General features: G+C 38.2%; 1 protein-coding gene across 2 annotated transcripts in view; it reads right to left on the bottom strand.

Annotated features, from left to right (window-relative positions):
• LOC115799516 (cadherin-12-like) overlaps nucleotides 1-20,044 on the bottom strand; it is a 104,473-nt gene that overhangs the window by 49,752 nt on the left and 34,677 nt on the right. The window contains exons 3-4 of one of the 2 annotated variants that reach the window (XM_030756730.1): nucleotides 6,425-6,719; nucleotides 2,183-2,302 (exon numbers count right to left, since the gene is read on the bottom strand). In XM_030756730.1, the coding sequence (XP_030612590.1) occupies nucleotides 2,183-2,302; nucleotides 6,425-6,719 (415 nt within the window). Of the gene's footprint in view, nucleotides 1-2,182; nucleotides 2,303-6,032; nucleotides 6,038-6,424; nucleotides 6,720-20,044 lie in introns of those variants that run through there. The other variant, XM_030756731.1, reaches the window with a different exon arrangement.

The raw sequence follows: 20,044 nt of genomic DNA, 5'->3' as shown, positions 1-20,044 counted from the left end.
TGGTGAGGATGTCCCATTTGATCCACAAACACGTGGGAACCCAAAATCAAAGACTATGGTTATTCTTTTAAACTTCTGTCATCTTTTTTTTTTTTTTTTGGACAGGGAAGAGTGTCTCTCCCTGTGACATGCATAGTGATTTATGTATATTGTTGTCCTCCTGCCTTTGCTCACCTTTTACCTCCCAGTGTTTGTTCCCCTTGTTTATGTGCGTTTGTAGATAGCTGCAGACCCAGCAGGGCAAACATTTGCTTTAACAGTTTGATTTTTTTTTCCAGCCTCAGTTTGAAATACAGTCACAGTAGGTGCTCTGTAAAGCTCTGGGATGAGCAGCATAATCAGCAACAGATTCCACCATATCTGGCTGTGTGATATGTATGAACCTATTTTCATATGCTTTGAACAGTTCCAGATAGTAAGCCAACAGCTGCCTACTACCAGCAAGTACTGGCAGTATGAAGGTACAGTATTTTATTTTATTTTTATTTATATTAGATTTAGAGCCGTCATCTGCCATGATCCCCCTGCTGCCACTCCACAACCTTTTTTAGTGCCATTTCTTTCATATGACACCAAAGCTCACATATAAATAAGATGGAAATAACCAACACTGTTAATGTCTCACCAGCAAATCTCACCAATTTCTGTGTCTTTTAGAGATCTCAGTGAAAAGCACCTCCTCTATGTATGCACAGCACTGGCTACCCAGTACCTATGCAGCAAAGATTCAATAAGAAAGCAAAGACATTCACCATATTCACAGCTACTCACAATGTTTTATCTAGCTATATTCTGAATATTCTGATAATATTCTTATAATAAAGGTGAAATTCTCATATTAGTGCAGTCTGACTTTAGTGTAGCATATCCTCTAATCTAGTTTTATACCTTCAAATAAATAATTCAGATTCTCATGTCCTATTGCTAATAGTGAAGGGCCCCCAGGGTCATTTCTGTTTTACTCTCCTGTTAAATTCTTACATGTGCCCGCACACGTGATACAAACCCAATTTTGAAAAAGCTGGGAAGTTGTGTAAAGTGTAAATTAAAATAGAATTCAATAACTTGCAAATCTCGCAAATCCATATTTTATTCACAGTGGGACGTAGAAAACACACTAAATGTTTAAACTGGGAAATTTTACTATTTCATGAAAAATCTTAGCTCATTTTGAATTTGATAGCAAGAACACATCACAAAAAAAGTTGGGACAGTGCCGTGTTTACCACTGTGCAGCCTCCCTTCTTCTTTTAACAACAGTCTGTAAACGTCTGAGAACTGAGGACACCAGCTTCCGGACTATTGGGAGAGAAATGTTGTCCTACTCTTGTCTGATATTGGATTCTAGCTGCTCAGCAGTCCTGGGTATTCTTTGCTATGTTTTTTGTTTCATGATACACCAAATGTTTTCAGCTGGTGCAAAGTCTGGACAAAGTCTGGACAGACTCGTCTGCTATGAATTCAGGTGTAATTGATGCAGTATGGGGTTTATATTTGTCTTGTTAAAATGCTCAAGGCCTTGCCTGAAAAAATGTCTCCTGGATGCGAGCATATGTTGCTCTAAAACTTGTATATATCTTTCAGCATTGATGCTGATTTTCTAGATTTGCAAGCTGCCAATTCCACTAATGCACCCTGACACCATTAGAGAGGCAGGCTTTTGAATTAGAATTCAGAAATTTTGATCTGTCTGACCACAGAACAGTTTCCCACTTTGCCTCAGTTCAGCCCAGAGAAGATGGTGATCTTTCTGAATCATGTTCACATATAGCTTCTTCTTGGCATGATAGAGCTTTAACCTGCATTTGCGGGTGGCACGGTGAACTGTGTTCATAAACAATGATTTTTAGAGGTGTTTCTGAGTTTGTGGAATGATTTCCATGACAGAATTCATTTTTAATGGAGTGTTGTCTGAAGGCCTGAGGATCACAGGCATACAATACAGATTTTTGATCTTATCACTTCCACACAGAGATTTCTCCAGATTCTCTGAACTTTTTGATGATACTACGTGCTACCATCAAATTCAAAATGACCTCAAATGTCTCAGATTAAATGTCTGTTTTGTTTTCTATTGTGAGTAAAATGTGGGTTTATGAGATTTGCGAATTTTATGCAGCCTTCCAGCTGTTTTGGGTTTATATCTATCAGTCAAAAGTGCAAAGAAACATAAGTACTTTACCTGTTTTGGGGTCAACAGAGAAATATGGTTGACCATGGAGGATGCTGTACACCACTCTGGCACTGTTTCCATAGGTAGGGTCGTCTGCATCTGTGGCTGTTACTTGCGTCACATATGTCCCTGTAGAAAGGAGTGAGAAGACATATTGACTTGATCTCATCGCTTTCTTCATTAGACCAAAATCCAAACTCTTTGAAGCTCATCAGTTTGCTAAACAATCTCACCTGACACTAATGAATGCTGAGTCTGTGCCGAGAAAGCCTCAGCGCAACATTCAAAGTGCAATGAGGAGTGCAGAGGAGAAATAATCTGCTGGGAAGTTGTTCAATTTTCCTGTTGTGCGTGTTGACTTGTGCATTTTTATCACTACAAAGTTGCTATTCTTGAACAATAAAGCAATAGTTTTATGTTTGTTAGTTTTTTTCTTAAAGCTCTTGTGTGATTATTCATTGAACAATGTGACCATTAAGAAAACAAAGGGGCATGGCAAGAATAATATTAAGATGGCAGTCTTTCAAACTCCTCCAGTAACAGGGACGGAATAATTGGCTTGGAATGGCTCATCCCTCTTAACCAGCTGGCAGTGAAGACATTATTTCACTAACACAGTCTTGATTACATGCATTTAAATTCTGCAGATTTAATCAAAAGTTTCCAGTGTGAGGAACCAATAAATGATGCCTCGACAGCGTGACTACTTGACAACTCCACAACACAAGTCTGGGGTTTCTTGTGCAGATGGGTTGATTGGTTGGGAAGTCTTGCAGACAGGCTGACATGGATGCTTCACTCGCAGGCAGTTCAGTGCAAATATGTCCATGTATCAACCCCATATCTACATCTGGATAGCTGTGCAAAATATAACTGAAGGATTTTTGGTATCCTTAGTGTGTTCAAGAGAGGCTGACCAGAGGGATGCTATTTACGTGGTTGCTTCAGCTTTCAGCTGCCTATAAAGAACTTGATGTATATTAAACATGCTTTTCAGTCTGAGGAGATGGTAACAACGGAATTAAACATTAGGTGTGAGGGATTAGTGTTTCAATCCTTCACATGTGCCTGATCAGACATACCTGAGAAGGACCGCATCATGTTACAACATGGGCGCACAATAGATGGGATAATTCATTTAACACCTTTTTCTGTTCATCCAAGGAAAAGAAGAGCTCAGATGCAGTGAGAGTTTGAAAGCCTTTAAGCACGTCAGACACCTACGCAGCAGGCACCAACCTAGGTGTGGGGCTATAAACAAGTCAAATAAAGTCTACTCATATTATTATTATGGAAATTCAAATGCATAAGTAGGAATGCGACGAAAGGAGTGACTTCAAAGGTCACAGCTGGTAAAGTTTTGTAAAAAGGAAATAGATTATATGTCTAACTTGAAATTAAATATTCCATTTATCTCAGTCTGTGTTCAACAAATTACAGTGATGTGTTTCTGCAGAATGCAGAGGAAGTCACTGTGCAATATGCAGCATGGACAGATATGAAGTGAAAAAGATAAGAATGAGTACAGTCAACACCAATCAAGAACTTTGGTGCATATACAGAACATGTATAACAACTAGAGATGTAGGTTTGTAGACAGGAAGTGCAATTAGCATAATTAATTAAGTCTAGAGCATTTAGTAAAAATTACAGTAGTGTGCAAAAGTCTGGACTCACTTCTTATTAGTTTATATTTTGCTAGGAAAATGGAAAATGCACTGATTTATTGAAACACGTGCAAACATACATGGAAATACAATATATAAGGCAGGAACAGATGTTAACAAGCTTAAAAGTCAACATTTTGTGTGACCACCTTTATTCTTCAACACAGCCTGAACTGTCTGAGGCAGCTTTCTTGTGATTTCTTTAAGGGGTCTTCAGGAATAGTTCTCCAGTTTTGCCTTGTTTCTGTTCTCAGTCAAGATGATCTCAATAATGTGGCGGTCCGGGCTCTGGTGGTCACCGTATGCTTTTCTATCCAGGTATGCTTTTACTGCATTGGCAGTGTGTTTGGGATTATTGTCAGGCTGAAAATGAAGTTGTTGCCAATCATATGCTTTCCAGATGGTATTTTATTGTGGAACAAAACCTGACCGTACTTTTAAGCATTTGTAATTCCATCAATTTTGACAAGATCCCCAACAACACTGGCAAAATGGAGCGCCAAATCATGACAGAGCCTCCACCATGTTGTACAGATGGCTGCAGACATTCACTGCTGTTCCTCTCTCATGACCTCCTCCGAAAATGCTGACAATGATTTTTGGATTCATCGCTCCATACAGTAAGACCTGTTGCCACAACAGTCTATTTTCAGTCCAGTTCTTGTGTAATTTGGGATACCTCAGAGTTCTCTCACAATTTACTTTCCTTAAGAATGGTTTCTTAACAGCCCCCCCCCCCCCCCCCCCCCCCCCCCCCCCCCCCCCCCCTTCCATTAAAGCCATTTCCCATGAGGCTTCAGTGAAGAGTGGATGGATCAACTGAAGGTCCAAATGCACCTCTCAGGTCATTGCTGGATAATTTACCGTTTCTTAAGGACAGGACTTTTAGATCCTGTTCATTAGTTGTAGACACAGTATACATATATTATATAGTCAACTAAAGAAATGGGAACAAATTATGCATTTCTCCAACAGGCTGCTAGTAACAAATTGCCTAAAGACACAATTTAAAATTGGCTCTTTGCTACATTTTCTGATACGTATAGACAAAGCGCTGAGCCTTAGAAGCAAAACATAAAGAGGTGAGAGGTGACTCAAGACTTTTGCACACTACTGTACAATCTTTTCCAGCAAATTTCTGACTCATTAACTTTTTCTAAACAATTCATGGCTAAGCTAATTGCCAACAAGGGATTATTACCATGAGGGCATATGGATTACTTGACTTTACCTACCATTACAGTGTTTATGCTCAGCATCTTTTAGCTTTTATTTTGCTCTGCTAACAAAGACAACAAGAGAGATGCAGCAGTTAATGAGCCCATTGATCACACAAGTCTTGCCGCTATAAATATTGATAATGACTTCATTTGGTTTAATGCTAATCCAATGGTTGCAGGTCAGTATGGGCACCCTTGTAGATTGTTGTTTACATGGGCTGCTGCGGCTGAATTCACTCAGCAAAGATGTTTCTGGTCATGTCTCTCTGTATAATTTGGTTTAATTTCAGTGGTTTCACCATTGCATTTTTAATGGAATCTGGTATAATAGTTTCAGCACCCAAAAGCACAATTAAACTTTGAAACTGATTTGATATAAAAAAGGATCTTGATTCCGTAATGTAGAGATGTAATACTTTTTTTGAAATGTTTTATTAGAATTATTTTTACACAAAATACTGCACAAATTTAGCCGTCTCCTAAAAAAAAGTAATCAGGCACATATTGGTAAAGCTTATAACCACTGCCATTATTAGTTAAATGGAGAGTTAAATTGACATTAAGTACATTTTACTCATGCTGACATGCCTGAGACCTTCCATTTATGGCAGGAAGCTAGTGTTACAAATGGGATAGTTGTAGATGATGGAAAGAGTAGTTTTGGCTCCTATTGTAGAATAATAGTCATAATATTAATCACCAATGTGCTTTTGGCCATTACTTTTTCTTTGAACCTCAGAAATCCAACTGCTAGTCATTTGTAAGCAATGCAGTTAATCAAATGTGTGGGTGGTGGTATATATATATATATATATATATATATATATATATATATATATATATATATATATATATATATATATATATATATATATATATATATATATTGGTACACTGTTTCCATGGTCACAACATATGTTTTCTTTTTGATAAACTTAAAAGTATTTTCCTTATTCTATAATAAACAGTTACCGTGCAGCTTGTGATTTGGGAGTGTTCACTGGGGCTCTGCTGTGTTGCTCCTGTTTTCCTACCAATGCTCTAGAGACTGCTGATTTTGGAGTTTGAGGGCTTCATTGCAATTCACATCAAGAAGAAGCTTTCTCCCTGTGAATTACCTTGATCTGTTTGCCCTGGGAATAACGATGAAAGACAAAGCTGTGAAATACACTAGGGGCACACCAGGAATAAATGGTCCTCTGAAATGTCAAAATCTGTTGGGGGAAGCAGTGTTACCCCTGTGGTTGTAAAGATGATGCTCCTCAAAGAGAACTTTGCGTGTTCCCAAAGCAGAGAAAAGAAAGTTTTCACTGTGGAGAACTGCAGTGCCCCCTCTGTATTTAAAACTGTGGATGGTTACTTACCTACTGGTGACATCTCAGGAACACTGGCTGTATATGGCCCCTCCAGGAACTTTGGCTCATTGTCGTTGATATCTTGGACCTTGATTACAAATTCTGATTCAGGTTCTAGGGGCCTATTGGTGTTGATGTCAACAGCCTGGGCGCGCAGGGTGTAGTAAGGCTTCTCCTCCCTATCAAGACTCCTTAAGGCGTGGATGTCCCCCGTTGTTTGGTCAATTGTGAAAATGGAGCCAGCCCCGTCTCCCGAGAGAGTGTACTTCACCGCACTGTCCCCCTTATCGAGGTCAGTGTGTAGCTGCAAGACAAAACAGGGGGAAAAAAAGACAGGTTGAGTGCAAACATTGGCACGGATAATGATTCATTGAAAGCGCTGGGGAAGGGCTGTCAAGGAAGACTATTTCACAAAGACAGCCAAGGAAACTGACTGCGCATCAAAGAGCAAATTCATTTCTCTGCACAGATCTGCAAAACACTAAGTCATGAGAAAAATAAAATGACTGCGCTTTCAGAACATTTCACAGATTAATGTGGCTAAATCTCTCATAAATAATGTATCATTTCAGTGCAATTACGCTGCAGTGATAACTCTTCAACATCGTGGATCAATTCCTGTTCATGCATGACACAAAAATCTTCTCATATAAGACGAGATTTTTTTTTTTCTCCAAGTGGCAAAGTTCAAACCCTAAATCCTTGAAGTAAATGCTTGTTTTCAACCTTCACCTTAGAAGTCTTATAACCAGAGGACTCAGCACAATTGCACAATATTACAACTCCAGCAAGAGAATCTCTTTGTGTATAGATCCAGAAGTGTGGCAGCTCTCTTTGTACATGGCAAACAAATTCTGGGCCGGTGTCTGAAAGCCTATTGACACAGTTATGTTTTTCTCACTGCAGCGCTCAGCCATACAATTCAAATCCTTTTGAATATTTAAAGGCTGCAATGCAATGTGATCATCACCATATATGATTATGGATTTTTGCCTGCTAGTCAAAGGTATGAGAATTCCATACCCTGCTAACTACTTGTTGCTTGGGGCAAAAACGATATTTTTTTTACTCTATCGAAAAATTCTCTAATTTGGAGATGACTGGATTGAGATGGTTACTTTTCTGGCTCCAATCACCCTCTTACATGGGTACTACCAAATGAATGCATCCACACTCTAACCCCCCCTTTGAATTAGCCTTTTTCTCCAGCCTGTAAATATTAAGCTTTTTGCACATAGATAATTTCCCAGTGAACCTCTATGGCAGTGCCAGGCATGGAGACAAGAGTAAACATGGGATGAGGCCATAAATTCTTTGTAGGTTATGGTTCAAAACAACCCAAGATACACAGACGCATGCACAAACACACTCGCTGTAATTTGTGATTCAGTGCAAATTCCCGAGCTCACACAAGCATAGCCTGGCATTATAATGTTAGCACTCGTGGTGCATTATTTATTCCTGCTGAAATGAATGAGATTTATATTTAGCACATGACCCCTCCTGGATGGCAACAAAACCACATAATACTGTCTGCAATGAGCAGAAAAATCTGAAAAGTAGAATATTATTATTATCTATATACATAAAATAAAAAGTATGAACTTACTCCACAAACTAGATCAAAACAGGGAAGATATGTATCCTTATTTAGTGATGTAAGGGTAATTAATTGTTCAGTTTAAGCATATTTAATTAGTTGTGGTCCATAATTTTAACCTATGATTAATAACTAGCATACATTGTAACATCTTAACAGTATAGATATCATGATGTAGATGTTTTGCAGACGGAACGTTGTTCTTCTAATGAAGAGGAGAAACTAGTGGATCAAGTCTCTGAGATATGGAAAGAATTCAATGCCTCATTGAAAGAAATGGATGCCATAACTTCCCTTCCATAAAGCATCAAATCTAAATAAAATGAAATGAAAACACATTGCAAGTGCTGACTATGAAATAACTGTGTCAGTGTTTGCAAGCGAAAACCTTTCCAGCCATGCTTGAATGCTCGCGCAGTTTCATTTATCCCGGAGGGTCTCTTAATTTTAATGATAATTAATTGTGATTTTTCATGTGTCTCAAATTAATATCGTAAAAGACTTTGGGGTATTTCTTCTTTTATTACTATCCGCCTACAGGGCAGCACTGTAAGTGTACAGAAAATCTTACTTTAAAAACTTAAAACATACAATGCATCTTAATTTCACACCCAACCCAATGTGAATGATGCGGGGCTGCAGGTTGGACCTTGTAGGGGAGGAACCTTGTTTTGGGAAATATAAGGTTTCCCTAATAATTTTCCCAGGAAGACAACAAAAACAACAACACCAAAACTGTAAAAATACGTCCAACAGCTTTAGTGATGAATTTTGAGACTGTCAAGTCTGCGTTTCTGTAGGTTAAATTTAAAAGTGCCAAAAAAAAAGAAGAAAAAACTGTCACTATGCTGCTAAATAGAGCAAGATAAACTCATTTTGGATAAAGAAAAAAAATAAGTTGGCTGCTGTATGACTTGAAATACAGCAGAACATATAAATGAGGGGAGGTGAGCTTCAGTGGAACATCTCCACATATTCCTCATGGCAGAATGGAAAGCACATTCCAGAGGACTGTAGATCGATGCCCAAGGAGTCTTCCTGGGTTGGATGAAAACACCATCTTAAAGCAAGGCCTGTGCCTACAAAAGGACCTGATTGTGTTACTTTTTCTCTGTTGCTGGGTAAGAGGTGACACTGTGTCATTTGTCAGTCGGAGGCTGGCTGCTGTTTTGCCTGTGTATGTGTGTGAGAGCAAGAGCTGGGTGATTTATAATACAGAGCAGTGTACTGACTACCAGTGGATGCCAATAATATCAAGATGAAGTTATTTCATCAAGTCCAAATTTTTATTTTATTATTTATTTATTTATTTTTTGCATTCGATTTCAAACATATTTAATAGATGGCATATATATTATTACTATTGTCCTGCTCATTGCCTCTGCGCAAGCATCCAGGCAGGCTCGAGCAGTATGTGTGTCAGTGTTTTGGCCCATCTGTTGGATATGTGTTGCTGCAGTGTTGGATATCTGATTGACATTTGTTTATTGCCAAGTGTCATCAGAGAAGTTGGGGAAGTAGTTTGAGCTGTTTTTTTAAAAAATCATTGTGAATCATAGCATGTCTCAAAAATGCGTGACTCAGTAATTATAAAGGAAGAAGACACAGCAGGGTTTTAGTTTCAGTGGGTGTGAAAAGTTGCCTTTAAATGTCTTTTATACTTGTATTCCGATTATTGATTTGTAAAATGTAGAATCCAAGTGGGAAACAGAATCTGTGGTAGCTTTGCTTTATCTGCTGCAGAGATGTACAAGCTTCTAATATGTTTTCTGTCTTTATAATGCATATTTTGATTGTCTTATCTCGGCCACTGTACTCGCCTGTGCGTTTCATCATTTAGTCGACCTGCTGTGGTGCTGCTGGCTGCGGTTCGTTGCTTTGTGTCTCTGCTGCAGCAGACTCTTGTAAAATCAGCTGGGCAGAGAGTCCCCTCTCTAATTAAACCATCTTCATCAGAAAACCTGGGCAGTACTTTCTGAGCTGTAATGATTATAACTATCTATCATTTTTTGATGGTCTGTGTAACAGAATGCAATGTCTGCAAGTTAAACTACAAATCAGTATTTACTGGCACAAGATCACATGGATTCAAGCCTTGAAACCCTTCAAAACAACAGAATCCAGACACCCTGGGGTATGTGTGGATTTTATGTATATATATATATATATATATATATATATATATATATATATATATATATATATATATATATAATATACACAAACAGGCTCTTAAGTGGAGAATTGCATTTTTTTGAGTCAAATGAAAGGCAGGTATTTCTTGTGGTTTTTCTGACTGACAACAGTATGGCTTAAAAGTGCTGTTGCCCTCAGGTGCTCCCCAGAAATCTGTGCTTCCGAGTTTGCCAGTCTTTAATAATACACTGTGTAGCAGTACCTGGTGTTTTAGCCGGACAGTAACAGAGCTTGAAGAGAAAGACAAACGGTTTTGTGTAACTATGGTTCATTTAGCCTTCACGATTTTGCAATCTCATCAACATTCATAATTCATTCGCATAATCTATTAAATCTGTTGTACTGCAAGTGATTTGCAACTGTTGGAAGATACAATGCAGCCAGGGTTTGAATTGTATATTTCATAATTGGGGGGGGGGGGGGGGGGGGGGATCTTCACTTAAATGCTTTCCATATATATATATATATATTCTGAAGCAGCTTATCTGAAACTTGTCATAGAGTGGTGCTTCACAATTTATACCGTAAGTGTTACCAGTCTGTGCCATGGTCCCAGTGTTTTGTGTTTTGGTTCTTAAGCTCTGTTATCATTGATATTCCCTATGGGTTTTGAGTCTCTGTTCATTATATGCTTTGAGTCCTGTTCTTAGTCATAGTTATTGCTATTTTTCCTGTTTCCTTTGCTCTCCTTGTTTCCCCGCGTCCCTGTGTTCTGTTCCTTCCTCATTTAGTTGTCACTTCCTGTTTTATTTTCCTAGCCTCCTGTTCCCTGTGTGTCATGTTGAGTTTCACTTCCTGTGTTTCATCAGTGTGATTCTCTCCACCTGTTCTCTCCAGCTGTCTCCTGTTGGCCCTCGTCATTTCCTGTGTATATATTGTCTGCATTTCCCTTTGTTCTCTGTTGTGTGTTGCTGTGTGGTTCCTCCTCATAGTTGTTGAGTCTGCATATTGGCGGTCTATTCTGCCTGCCACACAGCATTTCATGAGTCTGATGAGTAATATAATTAACCTTAGCTTAACTGAGGCTGTCAAGTTTTTTTCTGTCCAATATTTGTTGTTTCTGAGTGGTTTCCTCATCAGTTGATATAGATTTGTCTTAGCTGGAGGTGCATGTTTGAATGCCTTCAATTTCACATGCTTAAGGTAGTGAGGCTTCTGAAATAGGCGGGACAGTCGCGTTTCACTGCTGCGAACGTTGGGCTGAACATTATAAGAAATGAGGGCATTTGTATGTGAACTTTTCCTGCCTTTTAAGTAATGTTTTTTCAAGCATTTGTTAAGTTCTCTGGAATACCCACACATTTTAGTTTGAAGCAAAAAGGGCACTCCATTTCCATGTGACACACCTGTGGGATCACATTATCATTTAGTTGTAAAAGGTCTCTTGCTAGTCAAACACATATGGGGGTGCACACAGCACAGACACCTGTGTTCAGTCTTGTGCGCTGCAGGTTATTTGCAGAAAACAATGTAAATATGACAATGTCCTTTTTAAAGGTTTTTTGGTTACATATGATTAGAAATTGTGATTGTAATATATTACACACTTTCTGTGCCACACTCCCAGTGAACAAAATAAGGAGCACTTTACACTGAAGTCTGTACTCTGTAGAGCTGAGTCAACATCTTCTTCACAGCACTGTCTCTTGCAGAGCACAATTTCAGATTGCTTAAGGCTCTTTAGGTGTTTGCAGTAGCTTCCGTGTACTACACTCTGTGATGTGATGGTGTTTAATTAATATACTGATTACTCAATAGGCTGTGCCATCATCAGTCAACACAGTATTACTCTCCACTGTGGGTATATTTATATGTTTATGTACTATTGAGTCAATAATCACTTTGTATTTAGGATTAAATGGTGAGTTCACATTTAATTGTCATTTAACTAAGAAGAAGAGAGGAAAAACAAAAAGCAAGCCTCTTCTGGGTATTGGCATGAAAAGAATATTTTTCATGTTTGTAGTTTATTCAATACAAGTACCCAGGAGAGGAACCTGCAGATTGATTCAGAGCTGCACAAATGGAGATGAAAAAGAAATGCAAATGAAAAATGAACAGGCACATTGCCTCATTAATTATAAGTGAAACTTGACTGGTATTAATTAAAAATTCCATTGCACTAACAATGCTAATCAATTATGTAAAAAAAAAAAAAAAATCTATTAATAAGAAGGCAGACAAATGCTTTGTTTAATCTATAAAACACCCACAAGACAAGAGGCAGGATCATATTCATAACCTTCTTAACAATATGGCAAATTTTATTTATTTTTAAACTAAAGGCAGGGGAACTCCTTCCATTGTTGTAATACTGTTTCCAATTTCTAACACGTGACCAAAACAGTTCCAGCTCTCAATAATGACATGATTTGAATTCTGCACACATTAAGTAAATCAGCATGTGCAGAGTGAGTGAACGAGAGCCGGCTTGGGGTGATATCCTTCCCCTCCATTTTTCCTGTTAAGCACAATTAGTTAAATTCTCTGCTCAGGATATCAGGTGACGCGGCAGCTATAAAAGGAAACAGCTCGTGTGCGGAGCTGAAATGAGATTCCTGTTGCCATCTGAGCTCACACTGTCACTGCACCTACGTTTCAATTGTTTACATACATTTTTTTTTTCATTTTTTTTCAATTTAGTGTTCCCACTTTGTCAAACACGTGTTTCAGTGTTTCAGTTCAAGTTTCGTTGGGTTTACTTTTATAAGGAAAAAATAAGATTTAAGGTTAAACTTTTCATTTCCAGAGTGTTGAGGAAATGATGGATAGCCAGTGCATCAGTGATGTGAAAAAAAATAAGGCCTCTATTAATCATCAGTGCAAAATACTAATATTGACTCAGGCTATTCACCTCCTAGCAGAAATGATGGGAAATGGTAGCTCATCTCACTGGCTGTGAAATAGTCACATATTTGGATTTTTGCTTTACAGGAAATTTTTTTTTGACTGTGCAAGAGGTCGGTGTTCCCTTCTCCTTTTAGGATTTGCAGTGCATGGTTCCTCATTGGCGATGCAGTAAAAGCCCGCATATTGATTAATTTGAGTGATTTCAGAGAACGGAACCAACCTCTGTAGAAAATGCTGTAATTGGATTTCTGCAACCAGGATTATGTGGAGCTCCTCTAAGGAATGCATATCACAGCCACAACCTTTTGCTGATAGCAAGCCAACGTTGTTCCTTGAATGGTCCAACAATCCCGCACCAGCGACTGCATTTACAAAATTGTAAACAAGTCTGAAAAGAGTTTGAACATGCTTTCTCTTCTTGTCTTTAAATGCAATTAAATGTCACTGGATTATTCACATTTCATGGTGTACAAGCTAAACATGCCTCCTGACTGCTATCACAAAGCTGTTCTTTGCATATTTATTATACTTTATAAATAAATTGATTCTAATCCATATTTAATGGCGGATTATGCTTTGAGCAAGACCGGGGCATATACTATATGTCACTTGTCAGACTTCATATTGTGTGCTGTTAATGAAAGTAAATGATCTCACTGCTCTTATGCACCCCTGTCCTACTGCTGACCTGTACTCATTATACGCTCTGAAACCACCAATCAGTCCAACAACCATTCAACCACTGTGTCCCGGCAGCTCAGCAGTATGATGACAGTATGGCAGTATGTTGGCATGTGGGTATGTTGTTGGTGGCATCGAGTTTGTGTATTGCCAGGCCAAATCATGACTGCTGGTTGCATGGTAAGTTTTTGCAGCTGATGGAAGGAAAACACTATGCCAGATCCCGCAAGCTTATTATAGTTGATCGATATTGGCCTGCGAGCTATTTCTTTGCTGCTGACAGCTCAGAGTTGCTCGTCTGGGTTGTGTCATACCTCAGTCAGGTAACAGGTGTGAAGAGTTACAAGAAAAAATTGCATAAGATATTCATACAGGAAGCTATACTTGTAGATGCACAATCACAGAAAACACGTGTGAAGAAGGGAGAGAATGAGAACAAGAGACAATAACAGAGTGACAGATACAGCTGTAGGTGTGCAGGAGAAGCAGTCAAGACTGAGGAAACTGCTCTTACCATTTCTAAATGGGTCAATTGTAAATTGCTTTTGATGTAAATGCTTCCTAGACCAAGAATCTGAGGAACGCAGGCTAAAATTTCCAGAATCTGGTTTAATGTGATGTGATCTTTTGCATCATGCAGTACTGGTTTTTTTCCTTTTCTTTTTAGAAATATCACATTGATATGCAAGCTTCTATTGAATCTAGAGAACAGGGTTAAGGCCTTATTCCCTTTTCTCATATCACACCTGATTAAACAATATATTGATATTGATATGACATGCACAGTGCAATTTTCTACCTACAATCACAACAATACTGCCCATCAGTGACATGGTAAACATCGAAAATGTGGACTATGGTTTAAAGTGATACTGATTGGGGCATTACTGCACCATTTGGATATATGGCCCAAGCAATTCAGGGGAAAAAGCCCATTACCCATGAGGACAAAATATGTGAAATATATATTACTTTGGCAGGACAGATGAATGGCATCATTAGCTTTTATTTCAGCTGTTCTTTTCAGAAATTCCGGCAGCATTCATCACCAACGTACATCACAATTGTAAATGCTCTCAACCTCTTAATATGTTCTAACGAGCTGCTGAATCACCGGCACACTCCATGCATAATCTTCAGGAGAGCAATCCTTTCAAATTACGTTGAATGTGACAGTGAATTAAAAAGGTGACACAATTAGGTGAATTCAGACTTGTGTATTAGCATCTTATAGGGGCGTATTTCAGTCTACACATTAATTACGTTTTTCAAGTGTAAACTAAAGTGTAATATAATCCAATGTTACTGCAGAATTGTGGTGCACTGGACGTGCTTTATGGAAGTTATGCACAAGCCAACAGGAATATTGTTTTGAGCATTGCTTTGACTCTGCAGACTGTAGCCTTACTTAACTGTTGGTCACTGGGTTTATATCTGCATAGCTCAGTGCAAACCAATCACATTAAAAAGGCTGTGATTTTTGGAGTTGAAGTTAATTAGCTGCTGGCAAATCCCATGAAATATTTCACAGCAGTGGCTGTCATCATCAAATGATGTAAACAGGTTTGCTGCTTTTATATGGATGTCTTCAAGTTTTAGCTTTACAGCTTAATTCCACAGCATTTAAACCAAAACTGTACTTAACAATGTGGAACATACTATCACCCTTAAGGCTTGTAATTTTCATACGGTCAGCTGACGGTATCGCTCTCTTTGTTGGGCCTGGTGCATAAGTCTTGTTGAAAAGCTTTTTATGTCCTTCTTATAGGTCCTCATTGAAAGATTAAATTGCAGGCTTCACATCAGTAATAAATCTCACCCAGGTGCGGGGTGGTACTGGGCGGAATGAGCCATCAATAAAAAGAAGGATGGTCATTCCTTGTCAGGCAGGAAACAAGGGAATAAACAAGTTGTGGGAGAAACCAGGCTGTGCTTTCTAAAAAAAAAAAAAAAAAAAAAAAAAAAAAAGTTTATTGACTTACATGTAAATAAGTGACCTTTTGTCTGCAAGTGTGACAAAGGGGCCATTGGAGCATGCCACCTCTGCATGCACTGTGTTGAAGTTACACTTTTCCTTCCTTTGTACAGGTCATAAGCCTGGCTCTTTAAATTGATAGGCATTCCATTCTCTTTAACCTTCAGTGCACGTGCAGTTACGGGTTAAATGATTGCTTTCTGAGTGCAATGGGCACAGTGGAGCTGTAGATTTTCTTTTTTTTTTTTAATTGAAAGCAATTCCCTGTCTACTTTTTCTTGCCAAGTGTATAATTTGTTGAGTATCCCTTGAGAGAGTCATTGGCAACACGTTGCATTGTTGTCATTTTCTCATGACTTGCATAAAGAGAAATCAGTGGAGCCCTGATCATGGTTATTTTATTTTAAATTCAGGCCAGCACTGGTTTTCAGTTTCAGTACAACTGTTTAATTATGTCCTAGAATGAATACATGGTAGGATTGGAGTAGGAGGGGGAAAAAAAAGCTTCCATGTGACTCTGCCATGAATTTGATACCGTCATTTTACAGTGCACGTTTTGCACTGATGAAAAGAGCTGATAAATCTAGAGGCACAAGAAGTTTCTTATCTGGGACCAGTCCTCAGTTGCAATTCCTAGTTACTATTGGACTGAAATTATATCTGAAACAATGCTAAAACACTAGTCTGGACATTTCTAAACACTAAAGAAAAAAGTTCCCACTTATTATCAACAAATCCTTAGCACTTCTGCTTTTTAGGAATCTCTCATCCTCTCTGTATCTGATCCACAAGGTTTGTTCTTTTTACTGATAAATTGAAGCCAATATCAGCATGAGCAGAATAGCGAAGATATCAAGAAAAGACCACATTTATGTTAACATTATAATTTTTATGGTAGCATATTCTCTTGAGCATATCTACAATTCTGTTAGCCGTATTGCCCAGGTGTACGTATACTGTGATATGATGTGATTGTGAGGATTTATACTGCATTGTGTACGCAAAATTGGAGCATCCAGTTAGAAAATCCAAGCAGTCTGGTTGGCAAACCTAAGAGATATGTTGGGTTTTGATTACACTGCCACTCTTAAGTATTAAGTGACCATTGTCATTCAACAGACAAGTGCTTTTTAAGTGGATTCTGAATTGCTATATTATTGTAATTCTCGGGGAATTGCGTACAACAGCAATCTATAGCCATTATGTTTAAATGGAGGGTGCCATGTCACAAAAAAATCTGGAAAATAGCTACTCATCTCACTGGTGAGTTTAGTCGAGAGTGAGAGGAACCAGCTTGACTTTATACGCAGCCACACCATTAATAGTATTTTTTTTTTCGTCAGATAATCATTACGTGGCGCACGAAAGGCCTCAGCATTATCTTATTGAGGCTGCAGAGGGTTGTTACATTAACCCTCCCAAGCCCTCTGGGTTTCGTTGCTAAACAGCAATAATGATGTTGTCAACATGAGGTTCTTAAAAGTTTCTACACGTACATCCTTGAATTGAGTGCAGGGTTGGCTGGTGTTAGGATTTTATTGATATCCATATTGAAAGTGGTGTAGTTTATTGGTATTAAATGCATTCTTAAAGAAATTTGATCTTAATGTTGGAGATTTCAAATTTAGAACGTATCCAGTGCACATGTATTGTTGCATTTGATGCCGATCATGGCTTTTTATTAGTTCTGGTTGACTGATAAGGAGAAAGAATAAAAATTAGTTAAGTAGTAGTTTGTTCTTTTATTATTTAGCAAAATCTATTAATTTCTTATTTGTTACATAGTTGGCACGTTGATGTGTTAACAGCACTGAAACGATACTGTATTTACATAAGTTTCAAAACATCACACATTTGCAGTGTGCACCAAACATTTCAGAGCAGATGTATCAAGTTGACAGCAAGAAGATGAAGCGAGCACCACAGCTGGTGCTGGAACTTTCCCTCTATGTTAGTGACAAGCAGGGCTGCAACAATTCGAGTAACTCAAATAACTCGATTATTTTTTAAAAAATCCTCGATTTTTTTTTTTTTTTTTTTTTCTCCTTTGATGCTGATCACAAATCTGTAGTGATCAGTTGTCACTGTGTAACTAGTTTAATGTGGACTGTAGAGCAAAGAGGTGCAGACGTTACCAAGACGTTGAGCTCAGGTGGAGGTGGAATGTTTTTCCTAGTGTGTGAAATAGCAGTGCTTCTTACTGTAATCACCATGAAAACCTTTACTGTGAAAAAAGCCGGTGGGAGTCTGTAATCAAACCACCTGTTCAACAAGCTCCAACGTGAAGAAAAGCGATCGTTGCAGCTGCTCCCAAACACTGCTGTTTGTTTTACGCCGCAAAAAAAATGTACAGTGAAGCTACCGAAGTTAAACTAAAAGGGTACGTTTGCAGATGAACTCTTAACTTGGTCTATTGCAGTGATACCTGCAACAAGCAGGGGTGAATCTAAAGAAGGGCAATGGGGTGTACCAGACCATAATTATTTCAAGGCTTTAGTAACATTATTTTGCAGATTTAGTTAATATAAAATATAATATACACATGCACAAAAACATACACATGAACACACACACACTCCTACTAATGTAAGATATTTCTCAATTAATTCATGGAGTAATTGATAGAATACTCAATTACTAAAATACCTCCTGATACCTCCGGCCCTGGTGATAAGCTCTACCTGCTGGTGCAATTTTCAGTAGCTGTCTCAGTGAACATATTATTGCTGTAATGTTTTACTTTTAAATTCAAGAAAGTGCTGATGTAGTCTCATTAGTAGATGATTAACTGGGTAACAATTTAAGGTGAATAAACATTCAAGAAGTGAAAAAGTGATCTTGTATATGAAGTGTTGTAAGTGATAAAATGGCTGTTTTTAAACTGTAGAAGAAGACAGTTAAAAAATGTGTTTTCTTTTTTTTATGTTCATTGTTAGTGGCATTTGAGCTTGTGAGTTTCTCAACGTTGCTGTTAAGAAACACTTTTAATGTGAGCAACAGCCTCACAATAAAAGTGAAAAATAAGCATGAAATGTTAATGTGGTTTAAATCCTTTAAAATATCCGGGGTAGACTGCCTTTGCTTTATTTACACTACAAATCAAATGGGTTATTAACACCTCCATTTTGCTATTTCAAAGGTAAACATGATTCACTCTGAGTGCATCTTTAACAGAAGTATGTTAGTAATTGACTGTGACTGTATGTGGAAAAGTTTAAAAAAGAAAAGCAGGAACATTTGTTAATACAAGCATTCAGGACCAGCAGCAGTACTAAAGACCTTGCTGAATCCTGTGACGACCTTACTTACACCTCTGGGAGCAATGAGGCTAATTAAGTAAGGAGTGGAAGGTGTACCCCCAGTAGTGACTGTAGCATTTCTAACATTCCCCTCACGTTTTAGTGTCTCCTACCTTTACGTTCCTGAGCATGTAGCTGTCACTGCAGGAATGTATAAACTCGCCTCTAAATATTCAGATGTGTGGTGTGTGCATAAAAATGTGTAAATATATGACTGCAGTTCTTTTTTTGACACAGTTACACTGTGTGTATTTTTAATTGCAGTGGCATGCAATAAAGGGTATATAAGCCAGAATGCAGATTAATTTTCTTTGTTTATTTTGTGCTCATCTGATAATACCAGAAGAAGCGAAAATGCAGACATGGCGTATCTTTCTGCTCGTGCTGCAGAAGAAGAGAAATGTTGCTTTGCTTGCACTCATTATTCCAAAATAGATCAGGCAGCATTTGATGTTCTTTTGGGGTTTTTTTTTTTTTTTTGGTTTTTCCCCCTCTTGCCCTTTACTGTCTAGTCTCACAAATCTACATAAGTCTGCCACCCAGAACTTTATTTTTAGCATCGTATCATTTTTACTCTAAAAGACCTTCTCAACAGTAACACAAGTTAAACCTTATGTAAGCCACTAAGAGAGCCCTAAGGTAAATTTAATTAAATCAAGCAAAATAAAACTGGACCATGAATCATCTTTTTATATGTCCCTTTTATCGGGTAATAGTATAGAGACACCAGATTGGGTTTGTTGAATGAGGCGATGGATTTGGCACTGGGAAATTTAAAAAAAAAGAGGATTTGTTTACCATTAGTCAAATATTCATAGAGGCTGGAGAGTCTGAGACACTCAAAATGATTTGCTTACTAATGTCTGTCAGATGCTCTGAAACATGGAAGTGGTCAAACCAGGGAGCATTGCATGGTTATGTTTATGATGGCTGTGTTGCAGGTCGATGTGGGTTTGGTGAAGTCTAAGACTGAGGTGACAGTTTGACGAACAGTAAAGCAGATGCAAGCACAACTAAATGTTATCCCG

Source organism: Archocentrus centrarchus, chromosome 20 (genome assembly GCF_007364275.1).
Source record: "Archocentrus centrarchus isolate MPI-CPG fArcCen1 chromosome 20, fArcCen1, whole genome shotgun sequence".
NCBI classification, from domain to species: Eukaryota; Metazoa; Chordata; class Actinopteri; order Cichliformes; family Cichlidae; genus Archocentrus; species Archocentrus centrarchus.
Note: the sequence above shows the minus strand (reverse complement) of the source record. Positions and strands in the feature narration are given on the sequence as shown.